This window comes from Phaethon aethereus, assembly GCF_964289735.1.
Source record: "Phaethon aethereus genome assembly, chromosome: 15".
In the NCBI taxonomy this organism is placed as follows: Eukaryota; Metazoa; Chordata; class Aves; order Phaethontiformes; family Phaethontidae; genus Phaethon; species Phaethon aethereus.
Window position 1 is genome coordinate 10,072,053 of NC_138591.1, and position 22,015 is coordinate 10,094,067.

At 41.2% G+C, this 22,015-nt stretch overlaps 1 protein-coding gene across 1 annotated transcript in view; it reads right to left on the reverse strand.

The window, feature by feature from the left end:
* XYLT1 (xylosyltransferase 1) overlaps window positions 1-22,015 on the reverse strand; it is a 205,607-nt gene that overhangs the window by 131,903 nt on the left and 51,689 nt on the right. Inside the window, exon 2 of the mRNA XM_082006657.1 lies at window positions 17,179-17,217. Coding sequence (XP_081862783.1) covers window positions 17,179-17,217 — 39 coding nt within the window. The remainder of the gene's footprint in view (window positions 1-17,178; window positions 17,218-22,015) is intronic.

Genomic DNA, 22,015 nt, shown 5'->3' on the forward strand with positions numbered 1-22,015 from the left:
GATCACCTTATTTCATATGGCTTAAGCAAGAATAAACTCTTCAAGCCCCTGAGCTTTCCTGGGTGTATGCACAGATGAAGCACTTCCCAGGTCCGTGCCACAGCTGCACTCTGACGTACAACACCTGAACTTATGCTGCCAATTCTGCTCATGACACCTGAGCATAGTGGCTCTGACAGATGTCATCAAAAGACATAAGAAGTTGTATCAATTATTTTACAAAAAAAAAAAAAGCAACAGCCAAAATATTCAAATTTCCACAGTTTGTGACTACAGTCATTACTACAGCCATTACATTTCTCTAGAAGTGCTCATTTTACATTCTCAGACAGTCACTTTAAACTGCATCATCTACCTTAAGGCTGCACTTTCCAAGAGTATTATTCCTATTTTTCCCCACATGCAATGACACTTAAAGCCAAATTTACAAAGGTAATCAGGGACTTAAAGATAGTAACTGGTACCTTAGCAGGTACCTCAACACCATCAAAGCAAGCATGGGATTTGTACTTCTATTTAATGAAATAGTTTTCCTGTATGTTTACATGTCTAATTAGCATAATCTGTTCTGAGACAAACCTAACACATATGCTTGTGCGGAAACATTCCTTGCAAAGCAGGATTCCACACTACAGATGCACCACTGCAGAACATCTTTGAGCCTCAGAATAAAACTCAGAAAAACGCACAATAAAAACTCATCTCTTTGGGGAATATTCTGCAATTGTTCATATTTGACAAAGTACCTGCTTTGCACGGTGGTAAGAATGACCCTTTCCTAAGAACCAGACTGGCACTAGCCTTAGTGACAGCAAAGATTATTTTGAAACTTGTATTAGGGCTTCACGCAGCATGGAGTCTGCAAGATCCCAAAAGGCTTCTCCGTAACAGAGGTTGTTATTCTGATGTTTTCCCCCAAAACTGGGCAATAAAACTGTCCCAGAAGTATGGTTGTAAGCCAACTTTACAAAGCAATCTGCACTTCATGGTAGCTGCTCTTTATCATTTTCCAATCAACACTAGTTGGCTTCTAATTGATTTTATATTACGTCCCTTACCAGAACTAAGAATATTGTGTTTACTAGGGCAGCACAAAGAGGGCAGACCTATTCTTACTGCTGTATTTAATGCTGCTGCTAATCATGGAGATTAGACTGAAACAATTACAACAGCTAATTAAAGAACAATGTGGTTTTTGGCATCTTTTCTCAGAGAGCACTATTGGGAATTCCTAACTCAGGCAAAGCAGGGATAATTAAAAATCGAGCTTCAGTTTCCCCTGCACTGGCAGCTGGATCACGCTGATTAAACTGCAAATAAAACACATGAAACCAACACTTTGTAGTGTATCCAATTTCACTTAAAAGGGCCTTTAAAACTGAATCATAAAGAAAGAAACAGCGCGCAGCAAATTATTTAGCTGAAGCCGGAGATACAGTCTTCACTGCAGTTGCTTCACAGCTTACCATCTTTTGCTTAGAGAGTGGCACACTAGTTACTGGAGAGCCTGATGAACCACTCAAATCATTAATGTCCCTTCCAAAGGCATCATTGTTCAAGATGTCATGTAAACACTAGAAGCAACTGAGCTCAGATTTAAACACTGGCATAAAAATTCAGAAGTCCCTTGTGGAAAACACAGAATTGCACACAATGACGCCTCAGGTCATTATTACAGAGTAAGATGGGACTCAAACCCCTTTCAGCAAGACTCTGGAAGGCTGAAGTGTTGGCACAAATAGCAGCTATTTTATGATAGCTGGAACTTCAAGACAAATTTCCAGCTGCCCAGTTAGGGGAAAAAATGTAAGCAGAATCAAGCCTTGTCCAAGATTATCTGGCACTCTGTCCACCATAGAACACCAGTTACAGAAGAGCAATGAGTGTGCCCCTTTCTCATGCTCAGACCACGGCACCACCTACGGTACAAGTGCAGTTACCCGGACAGACTTACGCAGCTTTTACTTTATAATGACAGTAATAAAAATAATAATCTTTATTCTTGGCTAGCATTTGCCTATGTACTTCTGAGTCATACAAGAACAGTAAGAAAACAAGCCAACCCAAAGAATAAGACATGAAGGGTGATGCAGAAATACCAAATTGCTTGCCTTATGCTTGTTAAGAAATCTGCCTGAAGGTTGTTACTGTGCTCTCTGGACAAGTACTTAATGCTTTGTTAAGTAACAAGGGGATCCTGTTAAAATTTTGAAACTAGTGCCCAGAAATTTTGTATTTATATAGCTTTGCAGAGAAATATCAGTATTAACTTATTTTCATTGATTCCACTAACTGGATGTACTTCATACAATGTTGATAGTGGTATAACACAACAATGCCAAGACTGTAAACCAGAAAGAGCACCACATTCCTTCTGAAGAAAAACTATTCTTAACATTATATATGAAGTAAGTATATTTAATAAACAAAAAATAATAATAAAAGCAGGAAGATTACACTCAGCACCAGCAATACTTATGTTAAAAGAAAGTGCTTAAGGAACAGAGTGCTGTTGCCAGATGATCCAGAAGAAAGCATATAATGAAGAGGAAGTTTTCTAAGATGCGACCTTTCCAAGCTTTTGGTAAACACTTGAAAGTTTGGGCTACTGGGCAGAAAACCTGCCAGGAAAACCCTTTAGAAAGGAGACTAAAGAAAGGGGAAATACATGTGCCTTCTACCTACAGGTCTTACAGATTACATAGCAGTTCTGCTTTACACACATGTCATAGGAACAGTTTGGAAAGCTTGCTCAAAGTTAATTAGAAGTAAAATTACAATAACGGTCCTTATGGAAAAAGCCCCATAAGCAGAGGTCATAACTGGGAGAAAATGCTCAGGTGTTCAAGAAACAACCAGCCTGGGCACCTAAGTGTAACAAACGTTGTGTTGGCTGTCACCACAGTGACAGACAGGGAGCATCTCCTGAGAACCCTCCTTTACGCTCTACCACCAGTGGAGAAGCCCAGGACAGTGCAGCTGTATAGTCTGGCAGTACAGCTCTCTATTATCCAAGTGTCAATTCTTTTTACAGAGGTAGAGAGGTATGCACATGAACAATCACAGCCCTACCTCAGCCTAGTATATGAATTTGGTGAAGTTGTCAATGCTCTCAGAGGATTTTCAGACTCTAAACTCCAGAGACATCGGAGACTCAGCTGAGGGTTCACTATTTATTTTCTGAACTGTCACCATTTATTTTCTTCATTGACAGAGTTAGAATCATTTAGCTCCATTTCTTTAACTGCATTTACCCAAGACAAATTTCAAAAATTCTTTGAGCACCCTGCACTGTCTAGAAATCAACAGCAGCAATCAGTAAAAGGAAACATCACCTTTATGAAGGGCTGCAAGGAGATGTGGCTGCCAAATAACAGTAACAGGAGAAGAGAACCAAAAAGTCTAATAGACAAACTTAGTGACCTGGCTAGTGACTCAGTGTGATCTTGAAGATACTGCAAGTGCTTTGTGACTCCATTTCTCCTCCACATGATGAAGTGGTGATTGATAATGACCATGATGATTCCTTTTTGTCCTCTTTCTTGTTTAGATGCACACATGCTTTATTACACAGACACAAGATACTATTTATTTTAAGCTATTTTTTGTTTCCTATTACTTTTGTTAGTCTCTGGTAACACGTAACAGAATTTTAAACTAAAGAAGCCGCTCTCATATATTGCTCTGAAATTACAAGTTTGTTCCCAGTCGCTGAGGTGAGATCTCATGAAATTTTGGCAAAGAAAAGCAAAGGCCTTCACAGCTATCCTTCTATATGTAATACCATTACGTCTTTATATACCTGTGTAGAAGCAAGCTATGCAACTTTTCCTAAAAATAATGATGCTAGTGTAATTGTTCTTTCCAGGCTATGTTCCAAAACCAATTTTAAACTTGGAAAAACTATGAAAGTGGAATAGCTGGAAAAAATACTTCGGTTTTTACTTAATAATAAACGCTTGAAAAGATCACAACATTTTCTAAGGTCATATATAACACCAGTTATGGCACAACACTAATGTATTATTCAGCTCCAGCAAAGAATATAAATCCTTGTAATGTACATGGTTAAAATGTGGTTTAATTCTTATTATCCATTGGCTTTGACTCAAATCCTGCTGAGCGTTATGATGTTCAGATGATGCATATTCCCCAAGACTCCTTAATTAAACCTGTAATGTAAGCCTTTGCTTCTGGCTATTGCTACCCTACCTGGCACTTGCATTTACAGAGATACGACCTACCACTTCTGCCCTACTGCCCAGCCTCTGAGCCAGAGCTCTGACCCCCAGTGAAATATGCACTATTGATATTTCTCAGGCTGAGGCAGACATTCAATCTTTGCTATTGCATGGTTGAGGTTTATGGAAGAAAAAAAAAAAAAAAAAAGACAAGTAGGAGACTGAGAAAATAAAATTCCTGCTCTAGTCTTTTCTTTTTTCCCCAAAGAATTTCAGGGGGGAAGGTATGTATATGGATCCTTAAGTTTGCAGCACACATGTTACTTCTCTCCATCAACAGGATGCATTTCTAATGCAAGTGAGCAGGGAGAACCTGAACCTCTAGGACTTCTCTGGTACCTGTGTCCATAACACAGAACTGTGTTTAAGGAGTATCATCTGCTCACCTTTTATGAATATATCAAAAGATCTGGTTTTGTTTTGAAGTGAAATGAAAAACCACTTCAAATCTCTAAAACTTGTAACTGCTAAGAAAAGTGTTTCCAACTCAGCTCTACAGGTCTCTCATTCAAAGGCAACAAGAGCTGGATACCTTTAAGCAGTCTGGCAAACACCCTTCAGCATTTTTAGGGATTTCACTGTACACCTTTGCACAGCATTTACACTCCTGTGATTGTGACCAGCCTAATGGATCCTTCTTCCCTACTGAATGCTGAAGCAGGCATTTTAAATGCAGTTGTTCATATGTGTAGACTTAAAGTACATGCATCTTTGAAATACACTCCCTTTCAGCATTACTGCCAATAAATAATTAAAAACCCTATTAAGACAGCAAAAGCCAATTCACTGAAATTATAAGCAAATGGGTTTGCATCAAGGGCGAGGATCAGGGAAACACTTAAATAACATCTTCAATTCAAAGCATGTGAACATTCACATTGATGCAACTGCCTAACTTGCAAGTCTTCTTGTGTTTTACTGAGTAAGGGCTGTTACCCAGCGCTGTAAATTGTTTTCCCTTGTGGAAACATACAGTTATTCAAGATTTCAAAATAACTAGTGAAAACAACAGTTTCATAACTAGGAAAGCAAGCTACAAGTCTAATTTCAGCCTAGGTCCTATAATTCTGAACCTGAATAGAAGAACACTGCATTTTGCAAGCGAATAGCACTGACAGAATTTAGCCCCCACATATTCAGACATCACAGTACTTAGTTATTCAGATACATATAAAGACAGCCAGTAATGGAAATAAAGACATCAAAAAGTGTTCTACTCCAGCCAGCACATTTACCTATGGGGAACAAAGTAAACTGCCACAGAAGTAAGACAGACATTAAGAAATTAAGAAATCTCAGTTTGAAAAACATTTAGTTTGATGTTTTCCATTATCTGAAAGTTAAAACCTAATCAAGAATGTGAAACCTGGGAGAAAAGGCATATGTTGTCTGAGCTACAATAGTTATGCCAGGAGGTGACAAGGGAGGACAGAAGGACTGAAGAGAGACATGGACTCTTAAAGAAATAATACACATTCTTTTGGGAAAAAAGCATGTCTGACACACAGCAAACCTCCCTCTTAGCCAAGTGACAAGCCCTATTGACCCTCTACAGCTTGAATTTCCCAGGATGACCTTCCACAGCTTGCCAACACTGTATTTTCACGACCAAAAGATCTTGGGGGGTTAGTGGGAGAGGGGGTTTGATGATCCCAATTAAAAAAAAAAAACCTGCCAGCCAGGACACCCCAGGTCTTTGACTGACTCTTTGCAATGCCCACTCTCCCACTGGGGAGCCTCAGACTCACACTCCCGCACATGGAACAACTTCAGCACAGCAAAATGAATGACATTTTACAAATGATGCCAATATTTGTTGTTGGAGTTTGTGGTTGCACCCAGCAACACAGCTGAGAATGAGAGCAGACTGGCTCAGCTGGCTGTTTCAGGAGCATCTTCAAGGAAATCATGCTTTTGAAAATACACAACCTAATTCTGGAGTTGAACAGATTAGCTCAAGATGTAGGACTGTCTACTGTGGAAAGTCATTCAAGCTAGAGCAGAGCAAGAATTCACCTTGGACCAACAATTCTTGATTAACTTCCTCTACTGGCAGGCTTAGTGTAAACTAGGTGCTATGCCAAAGCCTCCCAATTCACTCTAGAGTAAATGTAATTTGAAATAACACTCTCATATTTTAAGGGCATGGCCTTCAGAGTAAATTTTCAGGTAATGGTCAAAAGTGGCATAGACCCATGGATCAGTCATGACACTCTGTTTAAAAATAAAACAAACTAGGTCTTTACTAACTTCTTTCACTGCATGGTAAAGGAACAGCTTCCAAACTGGTGTGTGTATTGTGGTGCACAATGTACAGAGAAGATACTGTTGTTTCCAAGTTGGAACCAAAATTTACCAAAAATACCAATAGCAGTACAAGACAGAACAGTGGGAAATGTGTACTAAAAAGATTTTAATATATAGTCCATATCCAGACACAATCTATAAATGTCTGTAACATGAACAAGGTCTACACACCCCCAGATTCACAAGCACCACACAGGCTCCACTAACTCCACAGAAGATACTCAGTGTTCTGCTGTCACTTGAAGTGACCTACAGGCAACGGATAGGACCTGGATTTCCACCTTCTGGTGTCACAAGTAACAGCTACACACCAAAAATCTCTGCTTTCCATGGAGACGGGGGCCAGCCGCACAGTCAAATACATAGGCTACTCATACACATCTCCTGTAGAGGAGCTCCTCATGATCAGTACTGCAGAGTATGACCCCGAACAAGAGTTTCTTTTGAGTTTTAGTTTCTCTGAAGCTTTTGTACTTTCCAAGCCCACCAGCTTGCCTCAGGTGAGCTGGAGCCGTGCCAGGATTTGCAGCCCTCACACAGGAAGCCTGGAGGGGCTCTGCCCAGCAAACATCGACCAGCTGAACACCTGCAGACCTCCCCAGCTGCAACCAGGGCAGCTCCTCCTGCATGGCACAACCTGCAATCTATCAGGTACCTTTTAAATAAACACCACAACACTGAAGAAAGTCATTTCCTTATGAATGGCCAAGTTATACCATGTGCTAAATATTCCACACAAATGACCAAATCACTGACAGTAATAGCATGTGTACTCACCAGCGCTTTCTGGCCCAGGCTACTAAACAGCCATATGACCAGAAGAGTAGAACACTGCCAGCCACACCTTATGGTTGGCAGAAAGGGATTCTTGCACAGGATAACACAAGAAATGTGGAGCAGAGATCTGGGTGTGTTTTAACTTAGGCTCCACATCAAAATTTAAAAATAAGATAAAAAACATCAGTTTTGAAAGGCTAAGCTATAAAGAATACAAAGCTATTTGGAGAAAAAACAATGAATAAGTATGTCAGTCATCAGGTTGATGTCTAAAATAAAAAGTTCCAAAATAAAGACCTCCATTTACTCAATTTACACTACATTTCTGTGTTTTCACAGGCAAAGGAATAGGAAGCAGCCCTTGAGAAAGCTTACCATGAGCCTGATCTGGCACTGTCATGGTTTAACCGCAGTCAGCAGTTAAGCCTCACACAGCTTCTCACTCACTGCCCCCCAGTGGGATGGGGGAGGAGTATCAGAAGGATTTATCCTCACTTTTAAGTGAGGAAACTCCTGGGTTGAGATACAGACAGTTTAACAGGTAAAACAGAAGCAGCATGCACAAGCAAAGCAAAACGAGGAATTCATTCACCACTTCCCATGGGCAGGCAGGTGTTCAGCCATCTCCAGCACAGCAGGGCTCCATCACACGTAACAGCGACTTGGAAAGACAAACGCCATCACTCCAAACATCCCCTAGTTTATGTGCTGAGCATGATGCCATATGGTCTGGGATATCCCTTTGGTCAGTTGGGGTCAGCTGTCCCAGCTGTGTCCCCTCCCAACTCCTTGTGCACCCCCAGCCTCCTCGCTGGGGTGGGGTGAGGGGCAGACAAGGTCTTGACCCTGTGTAAGCACTGCTCAGCAATAATGAAAACATCCTGTGTTATCAGTACCATTTCCAGCACAAATCCAAACCATAGCCCCATACTAGCTACTATGAAGAAAATTAACTCTATCCCAGCCAAAACCAGCACAGGAACTTACTGATACGGCTTCATCCATTTGTTATTTAAATTGTCTTTTGCTTCCCCCCCCCCCCCTTTTAACTATTAGTCAAGACTAACTTTTTGACCTTTGCAAGACACTGTCCAGCTACTAAGCATCATGATAAAAGTGACAACAAAAGTTCAAAGCTGAGCTGCCAGAAAGGTGTTCTGGAAGCAGCGATCAAACGTTGCACGTTTCCTGCCTACTAAGAAACCAAACGCTGTTGAAGGCCACAACCAAATTAGCATATAGGTAACCTGCAAATAATGAACTCAGTGTCATTTTATAGGCCCTAAGTGCTTGCTCTTGTAATATCATGATTTTATTTATCAGCGTTTATTAAAAATACTTTGTTTGCCTCACGTAAACATTAGGTAACATTTACTACATAAGACAAAGTACAATTAAATGCCAAAAGACACAGGAACAAAGAAATAGTAATAAAAATTCTTCCTGGTTCCTGTGAAGTCATGGAATATATATATAATAAATTATATTACACAAACAGCAGGAAGAAAACTATTTCAAGGCTACAATCATTTTAAAGTTGACTCTCCGAGCAGAGCCAATAGCTTATCAAACCTGCTTGTAGCACGACTCTTCCTGGAAGTTCCTCCTCAGGCTTGGCTGTGCTGCAATGGACACAAATTATTAACCCATTACGAATGTCAGCACCTGGCACTTGCTACCGAACAGAAGCCAGCACCACAGGCTCCCCGACCACTAGTTTCATCTTGATTTGAATCTTAAATCTGTAGATTTTTTTCTCCAGTTTAGTATCACATATAAAATAGAGAAACAGTCCTGCAACAAGGAGCAGGGAACTGACCCTTCCCATGAGGGACAGCACAGCTTAGACTCTCCAAAGTCCCACCATCCCGCCTGGGCAGTGTGGCCAGGGCACCCCGGGCTGCCGGCACAGAGAGGTCGTGCCCTCCCAGCCTAAGGAGGGTATCACAAAAGCCTTTTCAGTTGTGCTTACCTGTAGCTGTTACAGAAAATGAAATAAAACGGACCCCACATTTCAGTATCATTTCAAACCAATCCCAAAGCAAAATGCATGCCAGATGTCTCCCAAGAAATGCTGCACCGAGAACACCGCACAAGCGGCAACATCAGACACCGGTCACCTGCGTGTAGCTTTTTGCTCTACCTGCTGCACAACCTTCCACGCAGGCACGTCAGCCTGCATTTTACTCAGCGCTCACATTAATACAGCAAGTCACCTCCTCAGCCAGGATAAACTGACACTGCTCCACTTCAGTCGGTCGGGGCACAGTGAATTACTCACCAGAGAATCCAGCCCACTGTATGTAAAAGGACTCCAGAGATAAAAATATATTTTAAACTACTGCAACAGAAGTTTGGTTTTAGGTAAGAAATTAAGGAGTGATACACAGTGAGACTTCCAGGAAAAGTCTCCCTGAAGTCATCTGCACTTAAGCGGGTCCTTGTAATTAAGCATGCTCTCAAATGTTAGCCTAGGTGTTGAATGGGGAGCTATCTAACATTTAAATGGAAAATAACATGTGAATTCCTTGCATCTTGCTGTTCTGACACCAAGGAATGCACAGGAGAAAGGAAACAGCTGTAAAAAACTCTTTAACAGCCTCTCACTGCAATATTGCAACTGCGACAAATATATATTGCATTTGCAATCTGAGAGATATGAAGTATGTATTTATTTCTAGTTATATTTATCAGAATAGCTTCTAGATGCATTTCACTCAAAGAATGGCAACAGATACACAAGGATTCAGTTAGTCTTAGAATATTTCTGTTTGTTGGCACAATTCTCTATTTGCTATCAGAACAGTTCTGCATTAGAGCTTTGAGCGATCAGCCAGACCTCATGCTATCAGATATTAATCTTTTATCCTCTAGCCTAATTACCATTATTCACGAATAACCAAGAATTTTCCTGTTCTCTGATGTCATTTGAAGTGCAGAGCATAACAGCATACAATAGCTTTACTGTACAGCAGAGACAGGGTCATAATGAATTGTTTGGTTCTGATGGTAATCGATTATAATTAACATAATTTATGTATCTTCCCTTCTGCCAATTTGCCCTATACAATAAAAATGGGCAAGCACAGAACTAAATTTTACAATTCTTTTTCCTAAACACTTCACAAACTTCATCTATTGCTGGTAAGCATTTTGAATGCTGTGCAAATTAAAAGGTACTGGCAAATCAGCTTCTGCTGGGAAATATCACAATTCTCATATCTTTTTAAGATCTTAACTTGGGAGCATAAGGCTTTGGTAGGTGTACTGTTAAAAATATTCATAATTAAAGGTAACTGTACAAGAGCACCTCATGTTCCTGAAACTGCATCATGCATGAATGGACTTACAGACAATTAGAAACTTCTCTGTTTCTAGAAAGGACAGGAATATTTTCTCAAATGAGTATTATAGGGACAGACAACCCACTGGACAGGCCACGAATACTTCTGGGAACAACAACAAAAAAAAAACCCCACAGCTGACATCTAGAGAATATAGTGAGCAAGGATGCTTAGCAAGCTCGGGATGCAGAGCTCAGAAGAGTCAAAAATACCACCCCGTCCACCACAGAAGATCCCTTCTGCATGTGCTGGGTCTGGGAAGTTTGCCCAAGCTGTAGCACTCGAAGAAGAGATTTCATTCTCAGTGCTGTCTATGGGACAGCTTTTACAAGCACCAAGTTGACTGAAAACATGCTGAAAATATCAAACATCCTCCAAAGAACAAGAGAAAGGAATTACATTATTACACAGCACCCAAGCCACTGTGAGCTGACAGCTAGGTGTTTTTTTCCTACATAATTTAGGAAGCTTTATACAAGGCTTTTTTTTTTTTTTTAAAGGAATTTCATACATATATATATGTTTCATATATAAGTTTCACAGCATTGGTAGGAGGGAATCTAAATGACATATGATGTGAAAGATGCATTCTCCTAAAAAAAAAATAAGTCCTCTTTCTTGTGTGATTTAACAATGCAGACATTTCTAGCCCCTGTGTTTCTGGGCTTATCTTTGCCAAAATCAGTGTATCTGATTATTAGACAACAACAGCTTAGCAATTTAATTGCATTGTATGTTTCTATAGGGACCACATTACGAAGATATCAGAGGTAAGCCCATGAATTCTACTTGTATTTTCATGTTTCTCAGTGGGAAGAAAAACATGCTGTTTCCTCTTCACTTCGACAGTAGAATGCAAAATCCTCAATTAAAGTGAGTATAGTCACCGCAAGAAATTGTGGAATTTTCCCCAGTGGCCATACATCCCATTGACATTTCAGCTCTTTACTCCAACACCTTCTGAAACAGCACGTGCTCCTCCTCGCCCCACGAATTCATGGGTTAGAAGAAAACTATTTATCTGCATTTTGAAAAGCAAATACCCTAGAAGTTTACTTTATCTTTACAGCATGATTTTAGGAAAGACTCCATATTTATGGTGTTACCAGTCAGACTCATCTTGTCACAAAAATTGCAAGATGCTGTTTTTCTACAGTCTCCAAGATTCCTGGATTCATGTTTTTTTCATTAATATTGACTAAAACTGGAAAAATCCCCAAGTTTCTAACTTGTGAGGTAACAATAGGACTCAATGTAATCCCAAACACGCCCAAAACCAGAGACACAAAAGATTCAGAGTATTATTTTTAGTCATATTCTTTTAAAAACCCATTTCCCAATTACTTAATGATTCTTTTCGATGTGGTACTGTAACAAATAAAGCAGGAAAGCATTCCTATTCTTCTTTTTACTAGTGGATATAGTACCCGTACATTTGCAATGGGAAATTATGATTAACTTGGCACTCAGGTAAAGTCAGCTGTGCAGCCCCCAGTGAGGCAGATGCTGACCAAGTCCATGCACAAAGGGCAAAACACTCACTTATCCGCAATCATCTCCATTTTAAGATGCATGATTAGGCAACTTGTACAGCTGCTGCCCCCATACTTGTGCTCTGGACCCAAGCAGGGCTGACAGCACCCCGTCGTCTCCAGACGAGAACCGGGTAAAAGCGTGAGCTCTCCAGGCAGCAGCGTGCAGTCAGACGGCCTCTCTCCTGCCTGCAGGCTGCAAGTGCATATCACAGACCCGAGTCTCTCTTGGCACCCACAGCTGAGGGTTATGGTTTTAAATTCCTGGATTGAAATTAAAGGACAAAAACTGAGCAGGTGATTCTTTAGAGTCCTATGAGCAATGAAGTTATTTGACATGTACCTGATGGCAAAGGCATCTTGCCAGGCACTCGCAAGAAATGCACCAAGAGTACGTTTTTGCTATTCAAAGTGGCCACTTAATCGTGAAGCGCAATGCCCACAACAGTGGCACACTGTGAACCTTCAGTTCTGAGCCTTTTATTGAATTAAGCCAGAAATTGATTTCAGAGGAAGGAATTACAGGATAAGTAAATACCTTTTAATATGACAATTTTTGTTCCTTACACAATGCTCTCCAGGGTAGGACATTTTCATTCTAAAAAGAGTTAGCTGTTAAAAAAAAATTAAATTAAATGGTAGAGAGGACAATAACAAGCAGTCTTCTCCCATGGTCTCTTTAAAGGCACTACTGTTAAAATACAAGTTTTGTCTGGAAGCGATTGGCATGTGAGCTGTTCTCAGAGATGAGAGGCTGACACAGGAAAGAGGTACTGAACTGCTACACTGCAGGCAGGGCAGAAAAATTACAGATAGGTATAAAAAAGCAGTCTGGTTTTGCTATATTATGACAAGCACACTGCTGCCCATACCCAAGCATCAATATTTACTTCACCAACATGGGAGAGCACTTGTGTTCCATGGGAAGAGGCCTTCAAAGCATCTTTCACACTGGCTCTTTGCCAATGTAATCCTCTCTGGACTGGGATGACACCCTTGGCTAAGGTAACTTTCCAGCTGAAATCCTCCTGGCATGGTGTATGCTTTACACACAGGTCTCATGTTGGGATTCTGAGTGCGCATGTTATTTCAGCAATCTCCAAGTTTCACACTGCAGTAGCACCCATCACTTAAAGCGAGGCTGGAAGCCACCAGCTTCTCTTATACAAGCTACCCCAGTGAGAGCATCTTCTGGAAACTGCACAGCAAAAATCAATTCATATTTTGACTTTTAACAACACAGGAAAAATTGGTATTCTGTATTCTGGGAAGAAGAACTGTAATTTCTTTTTTTATTATCGCCATAAGCTTAGAAGAGGTGCTGTTGACCTCCAAGCAGTGGAAAACCAACCGCTCACCACACAGATACGAGGCTGCCCATCTGCCCATTGCAGGCTTAGCCCAGCACCCCTCAGACGGCGGCTCTCGGGGCAAGCACTGCAGCACGCTCATGCTGGGGATAGCGCTGGCAAAAGGAAAGCACGTGGCAAGGTTTACCTCTCACAGGTGAAAGCAGAAGTAAGGGCTGCAATCACTGCACCAATTACTCAGTACCATTACCTGCTACACAGAGCCCCATTCCCTCCACCATTTGCGATGCTCCATGGTCGTATATCAGCAAGCCTTAGAGTGTTCCCTAGCATCCGATCACTCAACTTTTAAGAGTCACAAAACTAGAGCTTTGGAAGGGAACCGATAATGATCTCTCTAACCTAAAGACAATAACAAACTCCATTGCTCCGACGGCATGAAAAAAAATGGACCAAAATTTGTCTCTAGCCTAACTGCTGCTGAAGCCATTACATTTGGCTCCTGGTATTTTTGTGAAATGAAAGATGGGAAGTGCGAAATGCAAACAGTCACAATCTCATTGATGGAGGTAACTTCTGAAATCATGAGAAAAGTAGTCACAGTCTCACAGCTGTTTGAGATGTAATGTACAACCATCTCAACTGCTGAAAACAGCTTTCAGTCTCTTTGTTTTCTTCATTCTCTCCAAATTACGCTCAGCTTCTCTTTGCATGATAGTGCAGACAAACAAGCTCGAACCCTCCAAAAGAATCCTGACAACATGACCTTATCAAACACCTCAAGGATGCTCAGGGGTATCTGTTTTTGGCATTAACACACAGTGAGATTTAGAGATAGGAAATGGGAGGTTTGTTTTCAAAATATTTTTTCCAATACAGTAAAGGCAAAGTTTCTGGGTTTCACCCTAGATGAGTATCATTTTGCAACACAGTGCAAATAAATTTGCCACATCCTACTCCCTCAAACACAGCTGATTAAATAGTTGTTAATCTGCTGCACAAAATTTATAAATGACATGATTCATGTTTGTTACACACCATTTAACATAAGAAAAGCTACAGAATAGTTGTTTGTGAGCTATATAATCCCACTTACAAAAAAAGAATAGGGAGAATGGAAACTGCCTGACTGCATCATCTTTTGACGCACTGTCCCAGCACAGGTAGGTACAAATGAATCAGATCGATCCCCACTATACTGCTATTTGATTAACACTAGTAGTGTGATTTGGCAGATCCAATTTGAACGCAGTATTTTGATATGCCTCTAAAAGAGAGAACATCATGAGGAAATTGCGCAAAAAATATTTGCAGAAACTGTCTTTTCCTTGGAAAAATAACAGCTGAAAACACTTGCTTAGCTCTCAAGTAAATGCTTTCCTCCTGTTGACTTACACACAAACCAAAATATAGGGGAACTCAAAGAGATCTGCTGACGCTGGCTGGTTGGAAGAGTACCCATTCTTTCTTTAGAAGATCACTTGCAGCCATACCTGTAAAATATTCAACAGCTGTATCACTGATTGGAAGACTAGGGAAAGGAGGGTAATGATATGAAAAACTCATGAGGAGGCCTCCAGAATACTGTCCCTTTTCAAACACAGCATGGGTTTGAAATGTCAACATTCAAAATACCAACCAAACCAGAGCTGAGACAGGAAACCAAAGGGCAGTGGAGAGAAACTCTCGAAAGAGCTGATTCATCCAAGATTGTGCAGCAAACCACCAAAGCAGAGAAGCTGTTCACCAGTCTACTCAACATGTCTCAAATGAACGTAGTGCTACTCTCCACTCCCATTTGTCCCCAAAGAAAGAGAACAGAGCATACAGGGAAACTTCTGCAAATTTGGGGATTCTTTACTAACCATATTAGTTAACATCCTGTTGGAGCCAGCAAAACATTAAAGCTGCTGATATTATTTTTTTCACAGCAAAGAAAACAGAGACACTTGCAGCTAAGACTGTGGCCCAGTCTCAAATTGCTAACTTCTTAGCCTAGATATAAAACAACAACAACAACTTCCACTGCTAATCTGAATGCTTTTGACCACTTCATCTAAAGGGAAATATATCCCTAGAAAGCAAAGTCATGCCCTGACCTTCAGCTGTGATACCCGGATTTACTTCCACCTCTCAGAGGGAGTCAGTCCCTCCCCTCCCCACCCCAGGATCCCTGCCTGGTCTCAGCTCTTACAACTGAGTAGCCCCCAGCAGTCTAGAACACTTTGTGACATAAGTGCGTTGCCCATAAGGAGCTGGTTTTGGCTCTCCTCATCTATTTCAAGGTCAGCTTTCTACAGAAAATGGCTTCAGAAGTGGATGTGGCTTTCAGTAACACTGAAAGAAATATCAACACGTATCAGCATACACTTAATTTCTACCTTAATTATTCATTAAACAATGCATTTATGCCCTCCCTGACCCCAAAAATATTAAGGCCCCTTGAGAGCACAGCAATTTCTGGAGTCACCTGGCACTCCTGCTGACAGTCTTAGCAAGGAGGTAATGGGCCAGAAGAGCGAATCACATGCAGGTCACAGAAGATACAGACTGGCAGTGTAGGAGAAGGGAGTGGTATGCAGAGGCTGAAGACATCACCTCAGCCAGTAATGCTGCAGCTGGCAGCTGGACCTGATGATCTCCCCTTCACTTCCTTCTCCTCCAAGTGTGAGATTCTCTTGCTCATACTCACACGTGCATTCTCCCCTAGCACCTTCACTGACACAAACTGATGTTCTTACACTATTTTAAGTCAGTAATAAAATAAGTCTTCCTTACTATTGTATATTTCTAGTTCCACATCATGCACAGATTAGTACTTTATTATGTACTTTGCGTTTTGATACCACTTTTTAATGCCACTGTGTATAACAATCTTTGTGTGGTCCTTCCTTGCCAGTTTTGACTCAAAGGCTTGGTTGCAAAGTGAGGTCCATAAAAAAGATGTAGTAGGCTTGTTGAAAGGAATAACAAAATAGTCAAAAGCTTTCCCCAGAGAAAGGCCAGCAGAAGACAAAGGTAGAAATATTTATGCAGTCGCTAAGGGACATTGGAAATGTGTGTTCTGAATAAACACTCATCTTCGGTATGCAAGAACCATTGCCTTTGCTGTCTCCCAAAGATCAGCGAGAATGGAAATCAATGATGCTGCCTTGTTAGAAAACACAAATCAAAGCATCAGTGACTTTGTAAAATTTCTTCTGTCACTTTGACCTGCTGCTGCCAGGCATCTCTACAGATTCATTACCACCCATTGTAATGTCTAAAGAAGAAATCAGCAGCACAATAGTATTTTACAGTAACACATCAGCAGCAGGGACCATAACAAAAGCTAGGAAGCTGTGCATACAAAAAGAAATGAGAATCCCACGAATGGATTCTTCCACTGCCTTGAGGACTGCATCCTCTCTTCTAACAAATACAAGTCACTTCTATCCAGCTGAACACCAGGTCCCTTCCTCATCACCTGCACCTACTGTTTCCTGTAAAGTCTTGTTCTCTTCTTGTCCAGTCAGCCATGTTGGGAGCTACTGTTACTGCTGTTACAGTTGCACCTTCTCCAGGGCCACTAACATGGTTAAATGTCATAAATATGGTGGGCAACAGTAGATCAACCCTCTCTTTCAGAGAATCTCTTGTAAGAAAGAAGGCAGGAGGTAGTATTAACCTGAGTCTCCAAGCTGGTGTAGGGACTAGGAGGATCAATCTACAAAGAGAGCAGACAGAAACAGCCATTACTCCGAAATAGTGGAAAAGAAGGGGTTTTGAGCCATTATTTGTCCAAAGTAGCGACGTTAGGAAGAAAAACACCTGCTTGAACAAGGATGACAGGATTTTTAAGAGATCCTCTTTTTGCAGACATCCTACTATCACAGACAAATTACAGGATAACCAAATATCATAAAGAAGTGAAGGAAGTTGCAGTATCCAGAGTATATCAAAGACAGATTAGCTACAGAACAACTCAAGGCCACATGCAGGCCCTTGCATCTTTGATTTAATAGAATCATTTAGACTGGAAAAGACCCTTAAGATCATCAACTCCAACCAGTAACCTAGCACTGCCAAGTCCACCACTAACCTATGTCCCTAAGCACCATGTCTATATATCTTTTAAATACCTCCAGGGATGGTGACTCCATCACTTCCCTGGGGAGCCTGTTCCAATGCTTGACAACCCTTTTGGTGAATAAATTTTTCTTAATACCCAATCTAAACCTCTCCTAGCGCAACTCAAGGCCATTTCCTCTTGTCCTATCAATTGTTACTTGGGAGAAGAGACCAGTATCTACCTCGCTGCAATCTTCTTTCAGCTAGATACAGAGCGCAGTAAGGTCTCCCCTGAGGCTCCTTTTCTCCAGGCTAAACAACGCCAGCTCCCTCAGCCGTTCCTCATAAGACTTATGCTCTAGAGCCTTCTAGATTTAATCCTCTGTTCCATTTCTTTCTTAGATTACAATTGTCTGGTGATCCTGTACATTGAAGGCATTAGAACCTTTTCAGAAAGTTGATCAGGACCCGATGGTGATCGGGTTGACCATATCCTTGGCAAAATTTTTCCTCCCAACAGCTGCAGTTATGCTGTGGTTGTTTTGTTTTTCATTAAAATGTCATCCTGACCAAAGTCTCTCTCCAGCTCTGCTCTCTTTCCTCATCATATGTGCAAGTGCACCAGGCATTTTCTACACTATGGCTCCTTCCTTGGTGTCAAAATCTGAACTCTTATCTTGGCTTGGACAAAGGATTCAAACCTCATTTAAGAGGTCTAAACACAAAAGCACAAAAATTGTCTATTAAGAGGTTAGAAAGAGACAACATCCCTACAGGAGTCTCCATCGTTAGTGTTCTGGGATTAGCACTCAAGCAAAATCTTTAAAGAAACATCTTTTAAAGTATAAGGTTCATTTAAACCTCAGTCTTGCTGGTCCAGGTATTACTCTGCAAGGTCTTGCTTTCAACAACATCCTGTTTAATTGGAAAGCCTAACAGAGTGGAACCAGGTCAATGATGCTTTCTCTTTAATCCATCACATCTGTCGAAATTAGACAGCTTTAGTTTAATAGAGTAAATTCTTGTCTGTTAGATTATCAAGCTCCTGAGACTGATTTTGAGTTTTGATATCCCCAGATACTCAGGTGGTTGTGATTCTCACTTTGGCTAAACCACAGAACAGAATGAAAAAAAAAAAATCTGGCTTTCCTCCAAGAAACTATATATTCCTTTTACTTTTAATTATGCCTATAAAGCAGCTTTTGGTTTAATATTCACTGTAAATATACTAATGAAGAAACAAGCTATCAACCCAGGAAAAAAAAAGAAGGGAGGAAATTGGCCTTGAAACCCTCAGTACATCTTTTCTCCACTCAGTAAATCATGGGCCAGGCAGCACGCTGCGCTCAGGTGAAAAAGTCCATGATCACCTCTGTCACACTGCTAACAAATGTAACCTTTCATCAATGTGTTCCAACACCAGAGTACATTATACACGTGTAGTAGATACCTGACAACTGGCCAAATGATATCAAGACTGGAAGCAGACTGAGAAACCTCAGTGAAATCCAGACACATTGTCATCAGCTAAGCTGGGGGGGATATCATCTGAGGAATAAGAGGAATCTTACCCTTGTATCGCTTTACATTTCTAAAGACAAATTATGTCAGCACTCACAGTTCTTCTCTCACAGACTTAGCAGGGATAAACTCATCCATTTTGCAGCTGGACTCCAAGCAATGCTAGTTTGGTCACAACATTGTCCTACATTGTCCCACTCACATTTGTATCATTGCAGGAAGATCACAATACTGGCAGGTGTGTGTGGCAGAACACAAAATGTGTTTAAATAAAAAGAGCAAAATACTACTGTTACAAAGAACGGCCCAGCTGCACAGACTCCCCTTTGGGAGATCATCTGGATTTTCTCAGTCACTGCCAATTTGATTGCAGACAAAAGCTTTTTCAGCATGTACTGTTCACTTCCAAATGACATTATTTCTATAAGAGGAAGCAGCTACTGTATGTATAAAACATCCTGGAAAGATCAGGGGATTCCTGTAATAGATAAGGCTTCAGACTACTTAGAAGCCAGACAAATAAAGTTCAATGCTTGCCAAACAGAACAGATTTCTTAGGGTATTATTAATTTCAAAAGCTTTCTTGACTAAACAAAATTGTAAATATAAGCAAGTTTTTGAATGGCATTATTTCACCATGTGGAACGTGGTGCATCAGCATGGGCCTACTAAACTGTGATGCTACAGTTTTTCCTGTTTATTTTCCTCGTCCTCCTTTTGGTTATGGTTACTTGTATTAACTGGTACTGCAGCCATTGTGCGGGGAACCTGTACTGCAGCATTGCGAGGGGACCTGCTTCCCCTGTCATTAGGGACACACATCATTCACACATGTGACATGGTGTTTGCTTCTGAATTATCTGAGAAAAAATGAAGCTTGGCTTTATGGGCGAAAGTAGGAACAAAACATGTAAGTTTATCCTTTCCCATCTCACACTTTTTGCACCAGCACAATTGCTAGAGATGGTGTAGTTTGGGGGTTTTTTTCCCTTTCTCCCAACAGCAGCTCATGCAGTGCAGCTGTGCTGCCTCTCAGCATCCACTGACTGCAAAACAAAGACGAAGATACTTTGCCAGTTTGTTTCTGAATGCCACCTCTGCCTCGCACAGAGGCTACGTCTTTCACTCAGTGCCCAACCAAGTAAGTAGCGCTCGCTCTCCTTTCCCGATTCACTCATGCAGCCACAGGTACTGCACTCATGACAGCTCTCAGAGCTGCCCGAAGGTCCCCAAAACACAACCACAGAGAATGCATCCCAATTCTCCTCTTTAAGCGAGGCAATAAGGAAGCTGAGGAGGGTGGAGAATGAGGGAGGACATTAACATAGTCAAATTTAGTTTTCAAGTGCAAAAAATAGTTTTAAAATTCGAGCTCAATGTCAGAAACTTAAAAGACAGGCTTCCACTCTTACTGCAGGAAGAGGCATGTTCTTAAAATTATCTACCTATCACTGGTGCCAAATAAGTCTGTCACATTTGGCTAAATCTCACTGCTCTTCTCCAGCTCCTGTGCATGGCCTGATGCACGGTTACGTCTGGTAGGGTGCACAGGAATAGCCCAAGTGCGAGGAATGAGGGCACACGCTTTTAAGTTACAACATCTCTGCTTTGTCCAACCTGCCTGCTCTCATTGATTATTAGCTGCTAATGAAAGGGCTGCGTCAGACAGCAAAGTTATCATTCATCCATGTCTACTCACAGAAATGCTTAGGAACAAACAGTGGAACAACTGGCACCATTCTGAGCAAAGTTTTGTTTGGTCTGTATATGTCCCATTTAAACTCAACCAGGTTTCAGCAGCCTGACACAGTACCACAAGAGTTTTTATAACAAAACCCCAGGGACACTGGCAATCATCCCATCTGAACTTTCAGACTGCCATTTTTCAAGTGCCACGAATCATTAATCTCCAGTGCTTGTGATCAAATGAAATCTGTAGTGGGATTGGAGTGTAAACAGTGTGACTTTGCTGTATAAACAGCATGACACGTTTATCACATTTAAAGACTGATCAGGGTAAGACTGTTTACTATTGGAAGTCGACACTGAATACAGCAACTCTGGTCTGGGATTTGATTACCATATTTTTCATAAAGGGTTAATGTCTCGCTCACATACAGGAAAGAGACAGCTGTTTTCACAGACCTTGCAACCTTCCCAAAACAAAAATAAAGGATGGGAAGACTCAGAGGACTGAGGTACAGACGAATAAACCAATCATTTGAAAGTCACATAGGAAATATGAGAGAAATCCCTAAGTCATTGTCTAGAACCTTGACCACAAGACACATCTCTCCCATGCCACAAAAAATGTTTTTCTAGCACCATTTCAAGAGACATCAGGTTTGAATATACTAACTCAATCTATGATTCTATCTAATCACACATATTTCTGGTGATGATCCAAGACTGATGCAGGAAAGGCCAGTGCTTAGACACAGCAAAGCGCTGTGGCTGCACTAGACCAAATCCTGCAGACATGCCTTCCATGCCCTTCCACCACTTCTGGACTGCATGTTTTTGGTTCCTGTGCAGCTCTGTTCAGCTTTGACAAGCATGGCAGGCACTTGAAAAGCTTTTTTTCACTTGATGGGCTGATTTTCACTCAGTTTCTAGTTAATTTTCTCCACCCCTGGAGGCAAGTACTGGTCTGCGTGTGGCTTGGCACAGGGCAGCGGCTCCCCAGCAGCTGTGCCAGTTGCAGGTGCCTTCGCCCCAGAACCACAGCACTCACACCACAGCAGTTTTTACACCCACGTTTTGTGCAGCTGGGCCCTGACCCACACAGGGGAACCCAACCAGCTTCAAAAGTTCCTTTTTATTTTTATTTATTTGTTTTGTGTCTATATTTTACAGCTGAATCAGTTCCTTCACCCAGCTCACTACACAAGGCAAGGAGAGCTGTGCTGGCACAGCAGAGGAGTGGCCAGAAA